Source organism: Rhinopithecus roxellana, chromosome 3 (assembly GCF_007565055.1).
Source record: "Rhinopithecus roxellana isolate Shanxi Qingling chromosome 3, ASM756505v1, whole genome shotgun sequence".
Lineage (NCBI taxonomy): Eukaryota > Metazoa > Chordata > Mammalia > Primates > Cercopithecidae > Rhinopithecus > Rhinopithecus roxellana.
Window position 1 is genome coordinate 146,060,167 of NC_044551.1, and position 25,819 is coordinate 146,085,985.

General features: G+C 42.0%; 1 protein-coding gene across 1 annotated transcript in view; it reads right to left on the bottom strand.

The window, feature by feature from the left end:
- Window positions 1–24,699, bottom strand: part of THBS4 (thrombospondin 4) — a 47,573-nt gene extending 22,874 nt beyond the window's left edge. The window contains exons 1-6 of the mRNA XM_010386009.2: window positions 24,397–24,699; window positions 19,411–19,614; window positions 3,585–3,832; window positions 1,321–1,429; window positions 845–927; window positions 38–89 (exon numbers count right to left, since the gene is read on the bottom strand). Of these exons, the coding sequence (XP_010384311.2) occupies window positions 38–89; window positions 845–927; window positions 1,321–1,429; window positions 3,585–3,832; window positions 19,411–19,614; window positions 24,397–24,484 (784 nt within the window). The 5' untranslated portion in view covers window positions 24,485–24,699. The remainder of the gene's footprint in view (window positions 1–37; window positions 90–844; window positions 928–1,320; window positions 1,430–3,584; window positions 3,833–19,410; window positions 19,615–24,396) is intronic.
- Between the last annotated feature and the right edge of the window lie 1,120 nt (window positions 24,700–25,819).

A 25,819-nucleotide genomic window follows, 5' to 3' on the forward strand; every position in this document is an offset into this window, starting at 1 on the left:
CCGACTCAGGCGAGCCCATTACTAGGAAAGCACTTACCGCAAGCCTGGCATTCAGCTATGGTGTTTCGCAAAAATGATGTTTCCTTAACCTTTAAAAATGAGAAGGGGAAAAAGGATTGAAAAGGAATGCCTGATATCATCCAGGAATGAAAGAATCCATGTGGAGCTATCTATGTAACACTTTTTTTTTTTTTTTTGACAGTCTCAGTCTGTTGCCCAGGCTGGAGTGCAGTGGCACAATCTCAGCTCACTTCAACCTCTGCCTCCCGGGTTCCAGCGATTCTCCTGGCTCAGCCTCCTGAGTAGCTGGGATTACAGGCACGCACCACCATGCCTGGCTAATTTTTGTGTTTTTAGTAGAGACGGGGTTTCACCATGTTGTTCAGGCTGGTCTCGAACTCCTGACCTCATGATCCGCCCACCTCAGCCTCCCAAAGTGCTGGGATTACAGGCAGTGAGGCACTGCACCTGGCCCTCTGTAACACTTCTTACAATAGCGCTGGTCTCGAACTCCTGACCTCATGATCCACCCACCTCAGCCTCCCAAAGTGCTGGGATTACAGGCGTGAGGCACTGCACCTGGCCCTCTGTAACACTTCTTACAATAGCGTTAGCAGCCCTTGATGGCTCCCGCTCTGCTTAGAGCCATGGTGTGTTCATCATGAACTTGGCCCCCATTTCCAGAGACCTTCCAGTGGAGCCCTGCTGTGGGGGGCTGCGTGGGCCCCCGGAGGTCTGACTCAGAGGCCGCCTCCATGCCTGGGCAGGCCTGCAGCTCCACTAGCTTGTGGGGAGCTGCTCTGAGAAGACCGGGGCTTTTCTGATGATATGCCCCACTTGTTACCTGCTGTCTCAGAAGGTCCTTCACCTCTCCCAGGAGTTGGTTTAATTGTGTCATTTGACCCAAGAACTGCCGGTTAAAGTCCCCTGTAGGAACAGCAAAAGGCAAAGAGTTTTCAACCAGTGATGGTCATTTCTAAGTGACTCAAAACCAAATGATTCCCCAGGAAATCATCATGACAAGATGATTCAAAAACCCAGAATATTTGAATTTAATTTGGGGTAATTTCTTTAATTCAGCTAAAAAAAAAGATAATGATGCCACTGACTATTTAAGTCTAAATTCATGTGAATCATAAAAATAAAAGTATAATGAAAATACTCCTTGCCCTGGATTTTGTTCAAGAGCCTGATTTTCGTAGATACGTTTTGTTGGGCTGCTCTGTTGACAGTCCCACTTTTTGGTGATGGGACCCTGCCTATTCAGGGTCTTTGGAGTTTGTGTTGATGAAGGTATGCAAACTGCCCAGGAGCCCACACCTGTGCCTGTGGCCGCCAGCGGCTCGCTCTGCTGCAGGAAGCAGTCTTGCAGGCTGGCCACCTGGAACAGTGAGCCTCTCACCACCAGCTTCAGCTCTTCCAAGAAGTCCTGGAAGAAATCACATTCATACCAGATTGCTGACACTGTTCAAAAGCCAATGTGCTTGCCTACTCACGCAATTTTCATAATCAAGTAGTCCTGTAGAGTTGGACCCTCTGACATCTTACATAATTTTGTAGGATCACATTTTTTCCTAAAGCCTGCCAGCCCTATCTGTTTGACTGAAGTGAATATGTAAGTAGCCAGTAGCCTAGGAAAATGCTCCATTGTCACCAAGAGGGCTGAGAAAAGGAAAGGCTCTTTTCCTACATGGTAAAGGAGTTATTTTGTGATAGGAAGCTCTTAAGATTTGTCTGTAATTTGTTTATGGAATTTAGATCGCAATAAATAAGGTGTTAATCCCAATTTTAAACAGTATTATTTTTGGATGTCTTGACTCAAGGTTCTAGCAAAGCCTATGATTTCTTCGGGCTATGAGAATGAATAAATGATACCTTCTATGATCATCAGGTAGTTGGCATCGTATTTTTACATTTTGGGTTGATATTATTCATTGTTAGTCAAAAAGCAAATTTTCTTGCCCTTTTATCTTGTGAATTCTGCTTGCAATCACTTTTATTATATCTATATACAACGAAACATTTATGTTAACTGCCAAAGTCAAGTCATCATCCTTATTTTAGAAATGAGCACAGCTAAGGATTTTCAGAGGAATTCTGCTTTTTGATTTAGCTAAGATTTAGGCAACATATGCTATTTAACACATATTGTATTGCACATCAGACTACAATCTCTGCAGAGTCAGGACAATGACTGGCTTTGCCCACCATAGTAGCACTAATGCCTAGAATATGCCTATTTGTCGACTGACTGAGTAGGTGACTATGAGACTGAGCCACTGTGATCACTACCGATGGTCTAAGGAGGTAGAGCTTCTGAGAAAATTCCAATAAGTACAGTTTCTGATGACTTTGTCAAGGCTGAGTCCTGACTTTTAGAAATTGACTTATTTGGTGGTGAACACTAATTTCTGAAATGAGCAGTGACACAATTTCTGACTGTCATTCTGATTATGTGTGCTACTTTGGGGATTCAGAAATAAAGTTGAGCACATCTTTCTATTAATTTTTTCCATATGTAAATCTACATTTAAAAATCTCTCTATATATATGACTGAAAAACAAAAAAACCCCAAAACCTTGGATTTTAGCTTTCTTGGAATTTCTGATTAAAAATGCTTCCTGTTGTTCAAGTGCAAAACTTCTAGGATCAGATTCATAGTTTTTATATTGCTATCTAAAACTGTACAGCATTCCTACATGCAATGGAAATTATTGCTTACACCCTGCTTCTCTGTACAAAGAGCTCAGAGTAGCTTGTAACTAAAGCATATATTAATATAATGAATTAACAAATGGAAATGGAAAGTGAGGATTGAGAGGTAGCAGACAAAAATAATATGGGCCATAGCAGATGAACATAGTTACTGATTTGACATTGGCTTATATAACGGATGAAATTCAGGAACTTTAAACCAGTTATATACATTATTGGAAAGGACAAAGAATACTAGTTCTTTATAGAAAACAAAGCACTGACTAGCACAAAATTCTAAAAGAAATGTATGTGGCAATTTCTACAGCAGGTGCAATGATAGAATAATAAAAATGCCATCAACATAGAGTAAAACAGAAGACAGAGGTGATGGTGTCTTAAGACCAAATGGAGCTAAGCTAAGCTCCCTTGTGTTAGTGGATGTTCTAATAAGACCTGTGGAAATGCTGTTCTGACAGCTTGGCAGTTTCCAATCATTCTTTTTTATTTTCATTATAGAAAACTGAAAATAGATAATGTCATCACTCTGAGGTAGTTATTTTTATTTTTGCCCTTCCTTTCCAACTTTACAATTGTATCCAGAGTCTCTACTTATCATTGAAAGCACAAGCTCTCAGTTTTGGCATCACATTAGAATTGGTGTTTTTAAAATGTGCTGATGCCTAGGCCTCACCTGACAGATTCAGATGCAGTTTGTCTTAGGGGCAGCCCCCTAGCACTTGCTTTTCAAGCTCCCCAGGCAATTCTGATGTGCAGCCGGCATTAGACCCACTGACCTGCAGCAGGAATTTCTCAGCACACTCCTCTGCACTCCCTAGGCACCGGCAGCTCATTTTTCCACTTCAGAGAATGGTTTGTGGGTTCCTACCTGTGGCTTCCTCTGGAAAGTCCTCAATTCAATGGTCTCAGGATTCTGGGAGAGGCCGGCAAAGGCCCTGGGGAGATTGTGAATGGAATCCACCTGGATGCAGTCCAGGTAGAGCTCTAGGGAGCCGGCCCCTCGCTGCAAATTGCTCAGCCTCAGGAGGAGCCTGTGCCGCCTTCCGTCCGCCAGCTGCAGGTTGTTGAAAACCACTAAATGGACCTTCCCGTCGTTCTTGAGGTAACGGAGGATGGCTGGAAGCAAGCACAGGTCAACGAATGGTGTGCTAAGTGGAAGAGGGGGAAGTGGAGGGTCAGCGAATGGTGTGGTAAGTGTCCCATGCTGAACAGCCTCCTGGTAACACGACTGGGTTGCTGGACAGAATGTGAGTGAGAAATAACCTCAAATATTAATTCACCATCTTCTGTGTGCTAGGCACTGTTTCAGGCACTGGGAACCAACTCTCCTCCTGAGAATGTTTTGTGCTGATGGAGAAACAGATAATATGTGGCAAATTTGAAAATAAACAATACAATTCTCATATAGTGGTAAGTACAGTGAGCAAGCAGAACCCCATCTGAAAGCAAACTAAACTCTAAGTAAGCCTAGAGCATGAATCCATTCATTCACCAAACACTTGCTAAGCACTACCACGGGGCTGGGGGCTGTCCGTAAGTGCTTTAAATACTTGATTTCTCCCCCCACCCATTTTTTTTTTTTTAAAGACAAGATCTCGCTCTCTCCCCCTGGCTGCAGTGCAGTGGGACTATCTCAGCTCACTGCAATCTCTGCCTCCCGTGCTCAAGTAATCCTTCTATCTTAGCCTCCTAAGTAGTTGGGACCACAGGTGTGAGCCACCACAACCAGCTAATTTATATATTTTTTGTAGAGTCGGGATTTTGCCGTGTTGCCCAGGCTGGTCTCGAAATCCTGAGCTCAAGTGATCCACCTGCCTCGGCCTCCCAAAGTGCTGGGATTACAGGTGTGAGCCACTGCACCCAGCCTAAATACTTAATTTCTACTCACTGCAACCAAATGCAATTGGAATAACTATGGATGAGGAAAGTGAGTCTCAGATAAGTGAAGGCACTTGGTCAAGGACATAGGAAGCGGCAGGACTAGAATCTGAACTTGAGTATGGTTCATTCTGTGACTAAAAAATGCTAGGCATGCACAGGCCTTAGTCAGCACACATCAAATCACATGTAATCTGTCATATCGCCCCTCAGCAACCCATCCCTGAATTTAACAATGCTCAGTTAGAAAATAAAAGGTATTGGCTGGGCACAGAGGCTCATGCCTGTAATCTGAGCACTTGGGGAGGCCCAGGTGGGAGAATCTCTTGAGGTCAGGAGTTTGAAATCAACCTAGCCAACATAGTGAGACCTCATTTCTACAAAAAATTAATTTAAGAAAATTGGCCAGGCTGGGCGCGGTAGGTCACGCCTGTAATCCCAGCACTTTAGAAGGCTGAGGTGGGCAGATCATGAGGTCAGGAGTTCAAGACCAGCCTGACCAATATGGCGAAACCCCATCTCTACTAAAAATACAAAAATTAGCCAGGCATGGTGGTGTTCGCCTGTAGTCCCAGCTCCTCGGAAGGCTGAGGCAGGAGAATTGCTTGAACCTGTGAGGTGGAGGTTGCAGTGAGCCAAGATCACACCACTGCACTCCAGCCTGGGTGACAGATCAAGACTCCATTCCAAAAAAAAAAAAAAAAATGGCCAGGTGTGGTGGCACGTACTTTTAGTCCCAGCTACTTGGCACAGTGAGGTGGAGGACTGCTTGAGCCTGGGGGATTGAGGCTGCAGTGAGCCCTGATCGAACCACTGCACTCCAGCCTGGGCAACAGAGTGACCCTGTCTCAAAAAAAAAAAAAAAGAAAAAAAAAGTATCTGTGGTTGTAAAAGAAGGACTCCCACCTTATTTTCTGTTTTTGCTTTTGTTTCATTTTTTTTTTTCCCTATGTGGGTAGCTATTCACATATCTGCTTAAGCCCACATATCTTCTGGTTTTCAGCCTTGTTTTTTTTTTACTCCATTATTGTCCTGAACATAAGAGGCCCTTAGCTAAAATCTTGGAAGTTGACCCTTTGTGAGTGGAGCCCATTAGTTAAGGTTTGCTAGAAAGACCAAAGTGATTTCAGCTAGTGTCTAAACATGCCTCCAGGTGCACCCACAGGTACCATTCCCAAACCAGCACTTTGGGAGGCCGAGGTGGGCAGATCACAAGGTCAGGAGTTCAAGATCAGCCTGACTAATATGGTGAAACCCTGTCTCTACTAAAAATACAGAAATCAGCCGGGCATGGCTAATTTTCACTGGAAACAATCCCAGGAACAAGGTTTGGAGGCTAATTGCAAATATTGCTGATAAGGGAGGTGGTAAACACATCATTGCAGTTGCAAAGCTCTGGCCAGTCTTTAGCTGTCCCAGGGTGGGAAAGCCTTAAGTAGAACTTAAAGTAGAGCTTTTCTGGAGGGTAATTTAGTCATGTGCATCAGAACCTTAAACATGTGTAAACCCAACAGCCCAGCATTGCCACTTCTAGGAACTAAAACTGAGGAAATTAAAGAACAAAAAAGAAGCACTTCAGCACTGTCCTGGGTTATAGAAAAAAAAAAAAAAAAGCAGCACCAAGATGTATGGATGAGAATGTTCATTTCAGAAATACTTACTGTAATCAACACTTGGCACAACATATACGTCCAAAAGGAGAGGGCTGGCTACTTAAATTACAGTATAATCATAAAATGGAATACTATGGAATAGCTGAATATTAAAAACACAAAAAGACATTCCCAGTATTTTGTTAAGTAAAAAAAAAAAAAAAAAAAGGAGGTTATAGGTCAATATGGGTTAATTTAGAAAAAAGTGTGCATGTGTATATATATGTACATATATGTATACATACATACCTAGAAGATGAGAAGAAAATATGTCTACATTAATATGGTTATTTTCTGGGTGCTTGGATGGTATTTGTTTTCCTTCCTGCTCATCTTCATTGTTTTAACTTTCTACAAGAAACAACCATTACTTGTATATAAAAATAATAAAAAAAGAAATATATTGCACATATACACCCAGACTGTGTTGCTGTTAATCTGTGTGATTTGTGGCAAGTAACTTGGACCATCTTTCTCCTCGGGTACCTTTTCTGTAGAGTGTAAATGCCAAGATGGTGCTGCCTGCAGATGAACTAGCCAAGAATACCTATTTACATTGCAGTGTCGCCAAAGAAAAGAATCACTACTGTGGAACATGAAGGATATATTTTAAGGCTTTCTCCACATTAGACTTTCTAGGTTCATTTTCCCACCCTTCTGAACTCTGACTGGATTTTCCAGTTGATCACAGTCTGAAGAGAGCCAGTTGACGTGAGGTTCTGTAACCTACAGAGATGGTGGGAGGAGTCAGACGGGAAATCTCTTATGTCGACGTGGTCACCACCACTTGCTTCCCGAGGGAGAAGAATCAGAAAGACCTGGCAAGACAGACTAGCTAGAAGGGCTTTCTGATTCCAGAACAATACTAATTTTCCTGAAGTAAAGTATTAAATAAATATAAATAAATGGTAAGATGTATATAAATGTGGTATGAAGAGAAAGAAAATAATGGAATGGAGGAAAATAGACACAAATAGAAATTCTAAGGTATTTCTAATCTGGGATATAACAGAATCTTCTTCTTTTATTTAATGTTAATCGTTGAGAATTCACATGTACCCCTTAAATATGTAAAAATCATGTATCAATACAAATAATTTAAATCTGAATTTTTTTTTTTTTTTTTTTTTTTTTGAGACAGAGTCTCGCTCTGTCACCCAGGCTGGAGTGCAGTGGCCTGATCTCAGCTCACTGCAAGCTCCACCTCCCGGGTTTACGCCATTCTCCTGCCTCCGGAGTAGCTGGGACTACAGGCACCTGCCACCTTGCCCAGCTAGTTTTTGTTTTTGTATTTTTTTAGTAGAGACGGGGTTTCACTGTGTTAGCCAGGATGGTCTCGATCTCCTGACCTCGTGATCCGCCCGTCTCGGCCTCCCAAAGTGCTGGGATTACAGGCTTGAGCCACCACGCCCAGCCGAAAATTTTTTTAAATGTTGAGAATTTACAATAGTAACTGCACAGCTGGAAATTAGAACCATATATAGTAACCAAAAGAGGGAGAAACTGAGTCCAAACATATGCACTAACTCAATTTTTTAAAAACTTCTATTACATTACTATTTAGAACAGTTTTGCAAATACCTGGAGTTTTTACAGGCCAAGAAAAATACCACTTGGACCACCAAACTTGAATTAGGTCACACACACACTCCCTCACTATCTCCTTATTTCAGTTATGGCCACTACCTCTGTTCTCTACATTAATTGTTTCAGAGGATGCACATACTGGCTTATAACAAAAACTCTTGATTTTTCCTCCCCAAACTAAGATTTCTGTGAAATTCAAAGGAAACATATTTTCTTGGGCATGTTGCCTGCTTTTAACAGGGCTTCACAGGGCATGTGGGCCATGGTTTATTTTCATAACTAAATAGCTGTGTTTAATTTGATGAATAGTACCTAGTGGGATACTTTATATATAGCAGGTGCACACTAAATGTTGCTAATATAAACTTTCAACGAATAATTAAATGATTGCATTTAAAGCTTTTTATATAGAAAATAAAGTTTAGAGAGTAGCAATTCAACATCTAATTCAAGGTAGCAAAACCTATTGTGTTCATACTCTCATTGAAGTGGTTTCTCTACTTCTGCCTTGCCTTTTGTTGCAATGTAACACTCAAATGACAAATCCCTCATGCCCCTAGATCTCATGACGATAGCAAAAGAAAACGCAGGCAAGGAAAACCATGGAAACTTCCATCCTCGCAATGTCTGTTAGCAGAAAAATTACCAAGTGCCTTGACATTTCCCATTCTTCACAATTGATCCAATACTCATTTCTCTTATGGCTTCCATTTTTCATTTTCTTTTTTATTGCAAATTCTTTACTTCAGTGCCTCTACACTTATTTTATTATCAGAGCAGTTAGACTACCCAGAGGGCAAGCAGGCTCAGGAAACTCAATGTTTTCACGTCTGTCATACAGAGTCCAGGAAAAGCAGAAAGTTCTGGCCCCAGGAGCCTGCAGCCTGTTGGGTGCGAGTTTTCCTCACCTTCTCCAGAGGCAGCATCATCGGGAAGGGGAAGAGAACAGACAGGGTTCCCTTCCTCTTGCCAGCCCCCTTTCCCGGTGCTCATCTCACCCTATCTTATCCCAACACATCCCACACATAGTAGAAGGAGCAAAACACAGGGGAAAACACTACAGAGGGAGGAGGATGACTCTGAGAAGGAAGAAGCAGCCAGGCCCCTGAGGCTGGAACCATCCCACCTCCCAGCTTGACCACACCTCTGCCTGGCCACCACCCTGGAGAGCACTCAGGAAAACAGTCACTGGGTATGAAACAGCCTTTGCCAAATTATAACTCAGGAAATTATGACAGTGATAGAAATCAGACCTAACTGACTCTATCTAGCTTCTAACACTTAAGCTTTCCTTGTTCATTCCTGGGCACAGGCCGAACTAACTTTGGGAAAGAATTCAGTAGGTGGTTTGACTCTGAAGCAAAATTGGTAACAGCCCTTTCCTGGAGACTCCTTTCTTGCCTGGGGACCAGTCTGCCTTTAAAGGACTAATAAATTAGCTACAGGATTAGAAATTACAGTTTAGGGGTCATGCAGCCTCTGGCTCCAAGAGTCTGAACCTCCCCAAATTGCTCCTAGGGTAACATCACTATTGTAAAGCCTAATATCAGTGCTTGAGATATTTTGCAGACCATGCACTCGACAGATCAGCTGACACCACCTAACCCAGTAATCTGGCCCAATCATTTCTGCCATCACACCCAGGAACAGAAGACATTAAGAAAACCTAACTTCGACCCCCTATGATTCCATTTCCAACCTGACCAGTCAGCACTCCCCACTTCCCAAGCCCCTACCTGCAAAATTATCTTTAAAAACTCTGATCCTCGAATCCTAGGGGAGACTAGCTCCAGTCTCCCACACAGCCAGCTCTCCGTGAATTACCCTTTCTCCATTGCAATTCCCCTGTCTTGATAAATGGGTTCTGTGTAGGCAGCAGGCAAGGTGAACCCATTGAGTGTTTCCAGGTACAACTCTGTTTCTTCAGCTGTAGCACATTCAGTTCGCATCCTCAGTTTTCACTCACCACCAGCTGCACAGGCTTTCTTGGCGATTGCAGTTGGTTATCTTGCAGGGTTAGTACCGAGAATGCAGTGCAGATTGGATTGGAATTGAAGGCTGTCAGTCAGTGGGTGCTCAAATCTCAAACGACGTCTCTGCCTCTGCTCCACCTCTGGGCGTCTCTGTTAGATTCCTGACTCCCCTTCCTACTTTAGGGCTCTTTCTGCATGGACTTTTTGGACTGAGAGATTGAACTTCTTAGAGGACTGTTCTGATCAAGTTATTGCCTCCTCAAAGCAAGCAATGAAGCAAAAGAAATCCTTCAATAACTCCCTAGTGGATTCTAAATAACGTTTCAACTCCTTATCCCAGGACTGGCCCTAATCTTCCCACCACCTTAAGTCCCTCCCTGTTGCTAAGTCTATATCTTACTGATTTTCCCACATCCCATAGTATCTGAGGGCACCACTACAACTACCTATGAAGTGAAAAAAATAGATAAAATAGAGTGTGTCCACTCTTTTATTACTCACAATTATGTCTTTTTTTTAAATGTGGAACACTTTGTTGGTTATATAAATCCTTTCCCTCTAAACTTGGCATCTTTGTGTAATTGACAATTTGGGGCCCGATTTTATGACACTGTCCAGAAGCTACATTTCCATGCTTGGGACCAGCCGGACACAGGAACCACATAGCCCCGTCTGATTAAATACGATTTCAGTGACTGGCAGGAGATTAAAAAGCAAGCCCAGGCAATGAAGATTTGAAATATTGCTATCTTCAGAAAGAATTTTCAAAAGGTGCTTTCTGAAAAGTGGACCTGGTAGTCAAAAATATTATGATATGTTGAATGTCAAAGTTATGAAGCAGGGTGCCAGCTTTAAAGAACTGGAAATGATAATATTTTGTCTGTTTGGGCAAAGGAGTCCAGAGTGGCCTGGCCTGCAGGCAGCAAACTCACAAAGGTAGTCCGGAGCTTTTTGCTTTATTTGGCAAATGGCTTTGCTCTTTGGCACTTTTAAACATATGATGGAAGCCATCATTGTCAACCTTTCCTCTTCTTTTAAAATAATTGTACATTTAAAAATTGCCTCCTTGACATTAATGTCTCTTGTGATGGATATGCTTGTTTGCCTTGGCTTATTTATCTTCATGCCCTATACACGAGGTCTTTGTAACTTTAGTGCTTTGGAAATACATAGAAAAGGTAAATCAGCAAACTGCCTTTTCTGAAAGTACTCTGGGTGACTCCTAGCTGTGATAAATGCAGTCTGTTTCAAAGTTTTCTTATGGCAGTTTGGACAATGTAATGTAGTGAAAGGAAACACAGCAATTATGCTAAACATCTGCAGAGGACTTTATGTTTTGAAAAAGTATGAGATTCATCATAGTATGCAACTATCTGGTAGGCAACAAAGCTGTGAGTGTGCACAGAAGCCCAAGGTCATGTTACAGGAGAGAACTGCAAAGCAATTTCTTAAGCGCCCATGAAACTTCTCTAGCCTTGGTAGAATGACAAAATATGACCATTATAAGTCATCCAGCTTAATATCTCACTTCACAAATTCCTTCAATAAAAGTGCAGCCTCTACCAGCACATTTCCAGTAACAAGGAACTCATTACTTTGCAGAGAAGCCCATTTCACTTTTGGATCACTCTCCAAGATTTTCCTAATACAGAGCCAATATGTTTCCTCTGTCTTCTACCAATGGATCCTAATTTTACTCTTCAGAGCTACAGAGAGATTTACTCTGATCTTCATTCCAAATGACATTTTTCAAATATTATTTTAAAATTATTTCTAATTTTTTTTTTTTTTTGAAACAAGATCTTGCCCTGTTACCCAGGCTGGAGTGCAGTGGCATGATCATGGCTCACTGCAGCCTCAAACTCCTGGGCTCAAGTGATCCTCCTGCCACAGCCTCCTGAATAGCTGGAGATACAGGCATGTACCACCAAGTCTGGCTAATTTTTTAAAAAATGTATTTTTGGCCGGGCACAGTGGCTCACGCCTGTAATCCCAGCACTTTGGGAGGCTGAGGCAGGCAGATCACATGGTCAGGAGTTTGAGACCAGCCTGGCCAACATGGTGAAACCCTGTCTCTACTAAAGACACACGCAAAAATAATTAGCCAGGCGTGGTGGCGTGTGCCTGTAATCCCAGCTACTCAGGAGGCTGAGGCAGGACAATTGCTTGAACCTGGGAGGTGGAGGTTGCAGTGAGCTGAGATCGTGCCATTGCACTCTAGCCTGGGCAACCGGCTGAGACTCTGTCTCAAAAAATATATATATATATTTTTTAATTTTTTACCAAGACTGGTGTTGAATGTGTGGGCTCAAGTAATACTCCTGCCTCAGACTCCCAAAGTGCTGGGATTACAGGCATGAGCCACTGCACCTAGCCCTTTTTTCAAATATTGTAAGGCAAATTTCATATTTTTCATGTCTTCTGTCTGGCTCCTTCATTTCTCTAGTTCCTTTAACTTTTCTACTTAAATGTGGTAAACAAAACAAAACAAAACAAAACCCCAGAATGGGGCCCAGATAGGTGCTCTTTTTGTGACTCTTTTCAAGATAATCTTTGACTTGACAGTGTCTCTGTGAAATGTGTCCAGGACTAGACATAGTATTAGATGTGGCCTGGACAGTTAAGAGTACAGTGGGACTATTAGCTTTCTTAACCTGGCCATATGTATGCACTAATGAAACCTAAAATATAGGGAGCTTTTTATAAACAGTTGCATCACAGTATTGGTTCATTCATTCATTCGGCAAACATTTTTGAGTATCCATTATGTGTCAGGCACTATCCTCAACACTGATTAGGATTTGTTGTTGATTAGAACTCTTAGGATAGATGTCTCACATCCTGAACTTCTGCAATTTGCTTTTCACTCCTAGTTGATAGCTTTACATTTATTCTTGTTGAATTTAATCTGATTTATTTTGGCCCATTGTATTATCTGGTAGGAATTTGTAAATATGAATGATAGCATCCAACATGTTCAACTCTTTTCTAGCTTTGAATTGCAAACACAATAAAATGCTGTCTTTGCTCAAGTCACTGACATGTTGGACAGTTCAATACCCAAGACAGAGCCGTGTCAAAAACCACTAGATAATTTGCTATACAGTGATTATCAACCCTTAGCGGTACTACAATCTAGCTTATTCTTTTTTATATTATTTAGAAAGGTATAATAAGCAACTTCATCCAATTCTTTTCTGAAGTCAGATACATTATGCTCACAGCATGGTTTTTATCTATCAGCTTTGAAACTTTACTGAAAAAAAAGTTTGGCATGATTTATTCTGAGTAAATCCATTTTGTCTTTTAAAAAATCACAGATTTCTTTTCCAGGCAATCCCAAAATACATGAATAATCATATAACCCTCTGGAGCTCTGTCCTAAATTTCAGTAGCCTGTGGTTTTCAGAATCCACCTTCCCTTCTTTATAAAAATGGAAACATTTGCCTGTCCTGTCTTTTAGGACCTTTCTGTTCTCTATGATTTCTAAATGATACTAACAGTGGCTCCACTATCACTTTCTTCACTAACTATCCCCATATGTAATTCATCTGGACCTGAATAGTTAGTCTCACTAAAGAGAGTGGGTGTTTTTCTGTTATCTCCTCATCTAGCTTGGATTTTTGTTTTCTTTTAACCATTCTTGACAATTTGAAGAACATTCCCCTTGATGGGTAAGACAGAAACAGAAGAGCCATCTATGACTTGACTTACCTCAATCACCTGTTAATCTCCCATTACCTATTCCAGGAGGTGGGCTTATTTCTTCCATATCTTCCATATCTTATTCTGAACATGGCTAAAAATATCCATTTTATTATCTTATGTGTGAATCACCAACTTTGACTCAATTAGGTTTTAGCTTTTCTGTCCTAATTTTTATAGTTTTGTGTCAAATTTTAAAATTCTTTCCATCTTCTGCATATGACCACTTTAAAATTAAGCTAATTCAAGGGCATCTCATAGGAATACTGTGAAAGTTAAAAGGGAAAATAGGCTTTGAGCCTTTAACACAGTCCTGGTACATTGAAAAGACTCCATAGGGCGGGCGTGGTTGCTCACGGCTGTAATCCAAGCACTTTGGGAGGTTGAAGCAGGCATATCACCTGAGGTCGGGAGTTTGAGACCAGCCTGACCAACATGGAGAAACCCTATGTCTACTAAAAATACAAAAATGAGCCGGGCCTGGTGGTACATGCCTGTAATCCCAGCTACTCAGGAGGCTGAGGCAGGAGAATTGCTTGAACCCGGGAGGCGGAGGTTGCAGTGAGCCAAGATAGTGCCATTGCACTCCAGCCTGGGCAACAAGAGCGAAATTCCATCTCAAAAAAAAAAAAAAAAAAGACTCCATAAATATTATTATTAATGTTTGAGGTCCCTCAATTTTTCCACTTATTATTGGGTCTAAAATTTTATTTTTTAAAGCTCTACCATCTCTCTTAATCTATATTTCTCTTTAGCTTGCAAGCTTCAGAACCACTCTACTCTGAACTATTTGCATGTCCTATCCTTAGGCTAAGGAGTTTGACTGACACTCTCTGGTCATTACAGCAAACACTTTGGGTTTCCTTCACTTCACAGCACCAAGTTGTTCTGAGACAATCATACTAAGACTAAAGAAGCAGTTCTCCTTTTCTTCTTCTGAAGGGTGAAATTGTCATCAAGGCAAGCCAGGAGTTCACCAAACCATCATCATTAGAAAACAGTTGCCTAAATAGCGGACATCTCTCTCTAATACTGTTTAAGAATATGAAAATTTTATTGAGCCTCATAAAGAAAGTTATTATACCTTATATAATTCAGTTCTCGCAATCAACCTGAGAGGTAGCTATTGTTATCCCCATTTATAGGCAACCAACCAAGGCTAAGAGAGATTCAGAGATGTATTTATAGTGATGCAGTTTGTGACTCAAACTCAGGATACAACCTGGAAAGTTGTCTTTATGCCAGATACTAGAAGAACATCAGCCATATCTTCTATCCAGCCAGGTGGTTTCTGTAGGATGCTTATTTCTATCAAGATTTAAAGCCTCTATTACTAATAACCTGGCAGCTCACTTCTACCAGAAATACTACCTGTATCCTCTTATATCCTATTCCAAAAGGCCTTCAACGTTTATTCATTAAAATTATATATATATATATATATATATATATATCTTTTGGCATGGTGCGGTGGCTCAGACCTGTAAGCCCTACACTTTAGGAGGCTAAGACAGGAGGATCACTTGAGGCCAGGAGTTCGAGACCAGCCTGGCTAACATGGCAAAACCCTATCTCTACTAAAAAAAATAGAAAAATTAGCCAGGTGTAGTGATGCGCACATGTAGTTCCAACTACTCGGGAAGCTGAGGCAGGAGAATCAGTTGAACCTAGGAGGCAGAGGCTGCAGTGAGCCGAGATCTAGCCACTGTACTCCAGCCTGAGTGATGGAGCAAGACTCTGTCTCAATAAATAAATACATAATTTTTTGTTATTACCCACCGTGTGTCAGATATTGTGGAATCCCAGAATTTCACAATGGTGTATGTCATTTTTCACAAACAAGTCTATTCTTCTCAGCCTCCATTTATTCTTTTTCAATCTGCCCATGAACCACTTCTATGTACAAGGCACCTTGCTAAGTGCTGTAGCAGATGCAAAGATAAGGGCTGCACAGTCCCTGTCTCAAGGGAGCTCCCAACCAAACGAAGAGAAGACTTAGAAGTAATTCAAGTACAAGATGAGCTAAGATGAATGTCTTCCTTAAGAGGTACAAAGTCATATTAGAAAGAATATCAGAAGGAGCTGGAGATGAGTCTTGAATGTGTAGGATTTGGGTGTTGAGAGGTGATGTAGGACATGTGCCGAGGGAGCAGAGAGCAGGAACAAAAGGATGGAGGAGAGACAGCACGCACGGCCCCAAAGAATGGCAATAGCCTTTTTTCTGAAGCTCAGGCTGTATGCAGGTTGGAACGAGGGATAAACTGGAAAGGCTGCTTGGGGCCATGCAGTGGAAGCCCTGAATGCCTCACTGAGACATGGGTACATTATTCGGTTTGGAAAGGGGGCCACTAGAGGTCTCAGAGGTCAGGTGTATCTTCATCCAAATTATGTCTGTGAACAGTAATTTGGTGTTCTGGGGTAGGCTGACTTGGAGAGGGTGAGAATAGTAGCAGAGAGCTCAGTGGCAAACTCTTTCTTTGCAGTCTTCATTAGCTATATTTTAATTTGTTCCAGGAGGTCATATGGTGCCCAGATGACCAAATTCTGCTCTTTGATGCTGTGTAGTCACCCTCCTTCATCTCCTAGTCCTGGACTTTAATGGAAGAAAGGGTGTGTTTTATTTCCTACTCAGGTGTTTTAAGTCAGTAGAGATCCATTTGGATTTCTTCTGTTTCCCTGTTTTCCACGCAAATCAGCAGAAGAGGAGATCAGCTGAACCTTGGCCAGATGAATGCTGTCTGGAGCCTACCAAATCCAGGAAGATAATTTTTGGAGGGTTGTGCGGAGAATTATGTCAAGCCAGCATGGCTACCACTGAACGCTTCAGTGGGGAGTCTCAACCACAGGCTCTGTCTTTTCCTTGGATCTGATGAACCCAGTGACTTCTTTTTATTGTTCCAGTCAGAATGGACTTCTCCTTCCTGGAACTTTTATATTCACCAGTGCTGGCAAATCTTCATACTTTTTCTGACTGCTCCAGTGAAACAACTTCTCTGTGTCACTCTTCAACTCCCCAAGCTCTAATAATACCATAAATCCCTCTTTGCCTTATAAGAATTCTCATTTCTAGATTCTTCCAGGACTCCTTCTGTCCCCATAGTTTCTAAGAACAATTTATCTTTCCTAATAGGTTGGAGGGTAGGGAGATGTTCATCTTTCAGTTCTTCATCTCAAACCTTTCATCTTTTCTTCTAAAAAAATTTTTTTTCTTTTGAGACAGGGTCTTGCTCTGTTGCCCAGGCTGAAGTATGGAGTGCAGCGGCATGATCTCAGCTCACTGCAACCTCTGCCTCGTGGGTTCAAGCAATTCTCCTGCCTCAGCCTCCCGATTAGCTGTGACTATAGGCATGGTACATGCCCGGCTAATTTTTGTATTTTTAGTAGAGACAGGGTTTCTCCATGTTGGCCATGCTGCTCTCGAACTCCTGACCTCAGGTGATCTGCCTGCCTCAGCCTCCCAAAGTGCTGGGATTACAGCCCCTAAAATTTTTGATTAGCTGGTATTTACAGCTGACTCACATCTGGTGATTCTTCAGAGGAAACATAGTAACGATTCCCTTACCCTCTACCTACTGCCCATTAAATCTAGTGTTACTCTTGTCTATGCAAACTGAAAGGATCAGTTCAGGGGAAGTTGCTTCCTTGTGCTTCCCAGCAACACAGACTTTCCACAATAGGCTCACACATACTGACCAATTTAGAAATAGAGGGTGAGAGGCAGTGAGGGCAAAAGCTCGGAGCAGTTTTTTACTCTGTAGAGGAACTTCTGGCCATTAAGCTGGATGAACCAAAAAAAAAGAAAAAAATCTTTGCAATGCCTCTGAAATAGACAGGTTAGGAGAAGTTGCTGATCCACAGATGAAGAACGGTGATTTTTACAGATCACAAACTGAGTAGCTGGGTTGTCAGAAGGTGAGCAGTTCCTTCAACAGATGCTAGGCAAAATGGGGCTGTTTGATTCAAGGCAGAGACATGGGCAGAATCACCCCTCATTAGGGCTGAAGATGGGAAAAGGGGGACAGGAATGGTTGACCCATCTGCTGGCTATGTCCCCAGACTCACTTTATTATCTGACACCTCCTTATGGCCCCTGACAGGCTGTGAGGCACATACAGAGAAAGCAGACTTGGGAGTAGAATGGAAGCAGGGAAGAAGCATGTTGGAATTTGACAGAAAAGAAGGGGTTAAAATCCCATTCCTTTACACTTTTAACTTTAGAGTCCTATGAAAATTAAGAATTAGAAACTTCTTTTATTTCCTAATGCCTACAGATTTAAGTGTACAATCACAAGTACAATCTAAGAGAGAGTTTGAAGCACTAGGAAGTGTCTACTTTGTAAAGCAAACTGAAATAAACATAAAATCCAGCCAGAAGAACCAGTTCTCCTATTTTATTAAAAGCATGAAGCAGTAGGAACACACATCTGTCACATTCCTTAATAAACAGGAACAGGTGTTGTCCCCCAGGCAGGAGTGGAGAAGACAATGAAAAATAGTGACCATTTTCTTTGGGACTCACTTCTCAGTGCTTATAGTAACTTACTACGGCAATAAAACAAATGACAGCAGAGGGATGAAACCAGGGACAGGCCTGTGTCTGGCATGCACAGGGAGAAAAGAGCCCTATTCATCCTGTTCTACTGGTTAAGGTCTATTCTTTCCATCACAGCCAGGTAGGTGCTTATGGAGCTAGGAGCTAGGTCTACTGAGCACTGGCTTCAAAGGGAACCTAAGAATGGTATGGGGTGGCTGTCATGGGCTGAATGTTTGTATCTGCCCCCTTCCTCCTGCCCCACCAAATTCATATACTGAACTCCTAATCTCCAGTGGGATGGTATTTGGAAGTGGGAGTTTTGGGAGATGATTAGGTTTAGATGAGGTCCTGAGGGTGTGGCCCTCATGATGGAAATAGTGACCTTATAAGAAGAGACACAAGAGAGCTTGCTGTCTGTCTGCATCATGTAAGGACACAATAAAAAGATGGCCATCTACAATCTAGGAACTGGGCCCTTACGAGGATCCAAATCTGCTGGTAGTATGGTTTGGATATGGTCTGTCTCTTCCCATCAAAACTTGTGCTGAAAATTGGTTCCCAGTGTGGCAGTGTTGGGAGGTGGCGCCTTGTGGGAGGTGTATGGATTATGGGGGTGGATCTCTTATGAATGGCCTGGTGCCGTTCTCGAGATAGTGAGTTTCGGCTCTTGTGAAAATGGATTAGTTCTCAAGGGAATGGATTAGTTCCTGAGAGAGTAGGTTGTTATAAAGCTAGGATGCCCCTCAGGTTTTCTCTTCTTCCCATGTGTCTGCTCCCTCTTTGACCTTCTCCACCATGTTGTGACACAATAAAGTCCTTGTCAGAAGCCAGGGCCATGCCCTTAAACTTCCCAGCCTACAGAACTGTGAGCTAAATAAATCTCTTTTCTTCATAAATTACCCAGTCTCAGGTAGTCTTTTATAGCAACACAAAATGGACTAAGATGGCACCATGATCTTAGACTTATCACGCTGTAGAACTGTGAGGCGTAAATGTCTATTGTTTAAGCCACATAGTCTATGGTATTTTGTTATAGCAGCCTGAGCTGCCTAAGATAGTGGCTGAATTGTCCCTTGTCCTGTCTGCTCCAGAACTGGATTCAGAATAACATAAGGATGAGACAATGTCAAAGGCCATCTTGGTCACAGCAATTCTTCTTTTTATCTCCCAATGTCACTTTCTCCCTGAACCCACCACCCCCATATAGGTAAATGTACAGTAAGAAGAATTCAATATTGAAAACTGAGATGACTAGTGAGTGAGAATATAATTGTACAAGAAAACCATCTCAAAGAAAGTATACCCCTAACCCTGGAATAGAAAAAGGAGATGTTTAAGAAAATAATTTCAGCAAATTTGCTTACCTTTGTTTAAACGTCCCATCACAGTAAATTCAAAATATTTACTGTTGTCAGTTGAAGAGTAAAGACCGAAGATGGTGGCTGAACTTTTAGTCTGCAGCTTGAAGGTGGAAATCACATAGAGATCATTCAGGGTGGGATCTGTCAGGACTGGCAGCAGAGCGCCTGGGTTCAGCCTCTGACTGGAAGATGGGAGAAGGTCAAAGACTGGGGAGAAGGGAGAAAAGGGGTATAAGTGAAAGATTCAATTTGGGGGAAAACAGCGTTTTTTTGGTTGGGGGGCAATTTGACAGTAAGCTACAAAGTAATGTAAGCTAACCTTGTAATCCCTTTTCCATATTGCCAAACTCACCGGTTCTTCCCTGTTACTTTTACAGTGGCTGGACATCTGAGCCAGAAGAAATATAGCACAATATTCATCACTGGGTGTAGCCTTCAAGAGAGGACTGAATTTGCAAACACAAAATTGGGTTTGGCTGAACAAGTAGCTCTGAAAATGCCCACCAGGAAAAGCACTAAAGGTTAAAGTACAAGGGGGACTGGTGAAAGCATCCAAACCATTGCTTTACTGATGTCCCGAAGCAGTGAATTTCTGTCACAGAGTCCTTTAGGCACCTCCAGGACCAGAGCCAATTGTGTTTTCCTGGTCAGTGACAAATGACAGGAAATGCAGCAGAAAACATGGATATGGTGGTAGATGTGCTGGTGGAAAATGATTTGCTACCTTTGTGAGACTTAAGTGTTCGCTTTGTGGCTTTACAATTTTCCGGCATTTCTCTGTTTAACAAGATCCCAATGTGGAAACAAAACAAAATGATGTGGTTTCTGTTTCTTGACTGTATCTTGACTTATAGAGTTGGTCTACAAAAATCAGAATCTGCATTTGTATTTGTATAAGTTGCTTTTGATCAAGCAAGCAGTACTTTCTCTCACAAACTTTGTAACATTTATGAAAGCTATGAGAGAGTATGCCTAGAGTCATTTAAAAGGCAAAGGCCAAATTTGGGTAATACTCAGTAGAAGTTACTTAGTATATGTATTAGCATATGCAAATATCACTTGAACAATTCCATAGCCTGCAGAAACTTCAGCACCTACAGCTGTCTCTTTTTTTTTTTTTTTTTTTTTTTTTGAGACAGAGTCTTGCTCTGTTGCCCAGGCTGGAGTGCAGTGGCCGGATCTCAGCTCACTGCAAGCTCCGCCTCCCGGGTTTACACCATTCTCCTGCCTCAGCCTCCTGAGCAGCTGGGACTACAGGCGCCCGCCACCACGCCTGGCTAATTTTTTGTATTTTTTTTTTTTTTTTTTTTTTTTTTTTTAGTAGAGACAGGGTTTCACCTTGTTAGCCAGGATGGTCTCGATCTCCTGGCCTCGTGATCCGCCCGTCTCGGCCTCCCAAAGTGCTAGGATTACAGGCTTGAGCCACCGTGCCCGGCCACAGCTGTCTCTTGGATATAATAAACTAGTTATTAAATGGGTAATATTGACAATTGATAAAGAGTTCTTACAAATCAATAAAATGATAAGCATCCTAACAGAAAAATGGGCAAGGAATATGAAAAGGCAATTTACATAAAAAGAATTACAATGACCATTAAGTATATAAATAAATGTTCATGTATTTATCTAATGATGCAGGAGTTGCTAACTTAAACAATAAGATATTGTTTTCACCATCGAGTTGGAAAACTAGTAAATACAACAGTACTCAACTGTTTGTGAGAGTTCAGGGAAATGGGCAGTCTCTGTACCACTGTGTAACATTTAAACTAGTATAAACATTTTGAAGACAGTTTAAACAACAGTATCAAAGGCTCTAAAACATATGTGCTCTTTAGCAATTTTACTTATGGGAATTTATCCTATGGAAATCATGGATAACATGGTAAATTATTTAGGTATAAGAATATTATACACTATTCTAGAATTTCTATTTAGGAAAGAATTAGATGAAAATCTAATTGGAAGAGAGGTAAACCTGAGCTCTGTTGGCATAGCATTTTGCTATGAAAATATTAACTGTTCTTAGCAAAAAAAAAAAAAAAAAAAAAAAAAAAAAGAAGGGTTTGGCTGAGATTGAGGGGATGGTTAAAATCATCCCAAACCATCCTGTGACACTCGCACTTGTTCAATAAATTATTATTTACAATATCAAAACACCAAAAACAACTTAAGGGTTCTATATTACAACCCTGGCTAAATACATTTTGATTCTTCCAAAAAGCAGAATACTACCTAATTTTAAAGTGTAGCTGAATACTTACAGATGTGGAAAGATGTTCATGATACATTAAGAAAAAAGGATTCTAAAACTATATGTATAACATAATTCCATTTGAAATATATTTTCACGTAGAAAAAGATTTGAAATGAAAGACAACAACATGTTAATGTTAATAGAAGCTATCCCTGGGTTGCATAAATATAAGTTTTAAATTTCTTCTTTATTTTTTGCTTTTCTAACTTTTATCTTTGCTACAATGGGCAGGTATTGCTTTTGTAATAAGAATGAATAAAAGTCCTAAAGCAAACAGGCAAAAACCTAATTACTCAAGAATGTCTACCCTTTTTAAAAGACAATTTGTCTTCAAACTGGATCTATATTATATTTTTCGCATGTACCGGGGTCCTTACACAGTAATGAATTTAATTGGAAAGTAGAACATTTACTGTGTTCCTCTTAGTGCCTATATCCCTAAACCATAAACACTGTTGCCTGCTGCATTTCAAAAGGGAAATTGGATTTTTTAATTTTCAAGAGAATTGGAAACTTTACATTTCCACTAATGAGGGCAAAGGGAAATAAGGTATTATGTTTTAAAGTTCCATTCAGGATAAAACATCTTCAGAAAAGAGATATGTTTTTAAAGTATGGGAACTACCTTCAAAATAAAATTCTTAGTACTCTTGATTTTTGCTTTGACTATGATCAGGTCTATGATGTAATTCAAGCTAAACTTGCTGTATTTCAATCTATGGTTCATCTGATTCGTTTGCATCTCTCTCAAGAGGCAGAGATGGGATTACTTAGTAATGAACATACAGAGTGTTTTGAAAAGGAAATGAGACACTACCATTTTCTATTAATGTTATTACATTTTAGTAAAAGTGCCAGGATCAAAGCACAATCCTCTAGTGTTAGAGGTGAAATTACTGCTACCAATGAGCCCAGCTACCATGGTATGTAAATTGAATATATACTAATTTAAGACTAGCAATGCAGCTCAGAGGAAGAAGGAGATAAGCAAATTATCCTGTTAAGCCTGATAATTGCAGACTAGATAATGCAATAAAAGAATCTATCAGAAAGTTGACTTAATCAGATTATCTACAGCAACTAAATTAACCAGATAATTTAGGTTATATAGGCTGAGTTCAAGTCTCCATAAAATGGTCAGGTATGTCTGAGAAACAGCATACCTAAGGCACACCATGACGCTGTATGTTCAAAAGTCAAGAATGCATATAATGCAAAAAAATTATACCTGTAAATTCAAACTTGCCAAATATCACCACAATAAGACTTTTGAAGTGTCTTTAAAAGCTTCCTTTCCTACCTTCCTAGAAGTATGGGGCACAGACTACAGCATTTGAAATATTGCAACACAAACTAAAAGTTAGCAGCACTCTAGCCCCTGAAACCACAATTCTGGTTGTCTGGTCTGGAATGAAAATGAGTTATTTGGCGAAATGCAGTTTAAATGGGCGATTCCAGCAGCAGCAGGAGGCAGGGGAGTTGAGAACACCCTCATAGGCATTCTTCGCTCTGGCTTCAAGAGGAAAAACAACTTTTACTTCAAGTTGTGTGTCTCTTCCAGTTTTATTTCCATAGTCAGTAATAAATCAACCCAGGCACCAAGTTCAAACAGATGAAGCTCACCCCTGACCAGTTAGGGCCAGTTATAGCCCTAAGTTTTTTTTTTTTTTTTTTTTTTTGCTTAAATTATGTCTTTCTTTTGGTCTTTACAAAAAAACTGTTTAACTGCTTTCTACCCAATGGCTATCTCACCCCATTTAACCAAGGGGTTTGAGGACTGTCCAAGTATCTTTTCACATTATTTATATTTTTACCTTTTCATAGAAAAAGACCAATTTTTTTTAAAAATTATAGATTCAGGGGGTACATGTGCAAGTTTGTCACGTGGGTGTATTGCATAAGGTGGGATTTGGGCTTCTAGTAAACACATCGCCCAGTGAACGTAGTACCCAAATGGTAGTTTTCCCAACCCTCACCCCCACTTTTGGAGTCCCCAGTGTCTACTGTTTCCACCTTTATGTCCACATGTACCCACTGTTTAGCTCTCACTTGCGAGAACGTGCTATTTGGTTTTCTGTTCCTGCCTTAATTAACTTAGGAAAATGGCCTCCAGCTGCACTCATCTTGCTGCAAAGAACATGATTTCACTGAAAAAGACCAGTTTTTCAGCCCTTCCTATTTATCTCAGAAATTAAGACATCAAGCCAACTCTCGAAAGAAACGTTCTCTTTGGCGTTCAAGCAAAGTCAGAGCAGAAAATGCAGGTGGCAGGGCAAGTAGAGTAATTCTGCGTCTTTCTCAGGGATGTCAAGAGCAGACTCTGGGCGAACATCGCTCTGCCCTATGGAAGAATTTAAGGTGCAAGGCTGCCTGGAGGGAACCGGCACAGGATGCAGGACCCGGAGTTCACCCTACACCAGAGCCTAACATGTTAGAGGTCTAGCGCCGTGTAGCAAGTTTTGAAGGCAACCCCGCGTCTTTGCATAGTTTGAATCAATTTTACATCCCCCACCTATTTAGGGAATTGTTCCCATCATTGGATAATCGAATTTCAGAAAATTCTAGACTAATCAGTAAGTCCAATCACAATATGCTTTTTTGGGCCCGGGAGGAACAGAGAGGGGCTGAGCAAGGGCCCAGGAGCACAGGGCCGAGCAGGTCCCTCCTCCGCTCGCTCCGCGGATGGGGCACCCAGTGCCTGTGGCCCCCGGGACCGACTCGAACCCACTTACCCTGGGGGGTGGCCTGGGCGCCTGCCGCCAGCCACGGCTGCAGGACCAGGTGCAGCAGGAGGACGGCGGCTCCGCACGGGGCCAGCATGTTGGCTCTTCCTGCTCCCCCCGAGGCCTGGGGCGACGGCGGCGTTGGCCCTGTCTGGGGGTCCCCGGGCCGTGCGTTGAACCTCGGTCGGGGCCCGGGCCGGCGGCGCAGGTGACCCGTGCTCGGAGTCCGGGCTGCCGTCGGGGGAGGCGCTCGCGTCCCGGCCGCGCGGTGCTTGGGAGCTGGCGGCTGGGCTCAGCGGCCGCGGCCCGGCGCTTTATGGTGCGGCCGGGCGGGGGCGGGCCGGGGCGGGGGCGGCCCCCTTGGCGGGATACCCTGTCCCGGGAAGAGCTGGGCAGCTGGAGCCGCAAGCCGGGGCAGCAGGGAGAAAGGCGCGGGTGTGAGGATGGGAAGGAGCCCGGACGGACCAGGTCCTGGGGTGGGTGTAGACACGGCCCCGACGCGCGAGGGTAGGAGCGAAGATGGGCAGTCCGGGCTGGAGAGAAAGGGGTGCTGAGCAGAGGCACTCGGGGCCACAGGGGAGAAAGGAGCGGGAGGAAAGGGGCGAAAGAGAGGAAGAAAGTGACACTGACCCCCCAGGTTTGGGCACCTTCAGTCCCCCACCCTTGTGCTCCTTTTGTTTTCTAAAAAGAGGACTACCCTTTGGATCGGCTTTGAACGCCCACCTTGGGTTCCCTTGAGAAAGAATCCTGAAGTTCTCCAGGAACGCTGTGCCTCCTAAAGTGGCCTAGAGAGCAACGAGTTTCTTTTATTTCTTCAAGCTTTTCTTGAATACTTGAAAGGCTGAATGTTTTTCTCTATCGTTTTGAGACACAGTGAAAGGAAAGTTTTTGTGTTTTTAATGGAAATAAAACACATCTCAAGGAATCCATCCAGACAGAGCCATTTCTAGGCTGGTGAATCTGTGCTTTATGGAGAATTTGTTTTCAGTTTGGTTTCCAAACGCCTTGCTTGCCCACCTCTATTCCTCTGTCACCAAAGATTCCATGTGACAGTTTAAAGGTGAGGGGGTAGGACTTGAAAGAGATCGAGGGAAGGCAAGTAATTCGTCCTCCTCCTGGGTAAAGCTCCCGCAATGATACGGATTAACTAGAGGAAAAAATATTTGATAAACAGTGGCAAAAATTTCTCCTCTGTAACAATCTCGATTAATGGAGAAGATCCAGCAAAGTACTGCTATCTCTTTTATGTCTCAAATAATTCCATTTCAAAGTTTAATAAGCCACAAACTGGGAGATTAATGCACCATTTTATCCCCAAACTGTGCTAAAATAACCTGACACCAATTATTACTCAATTTACAGCTATCTGCAGAGTTCTCTAATATGTAAGGTCCAGTACAGGTCTATCTAGGGTTCCTTTAATGCCGCATTA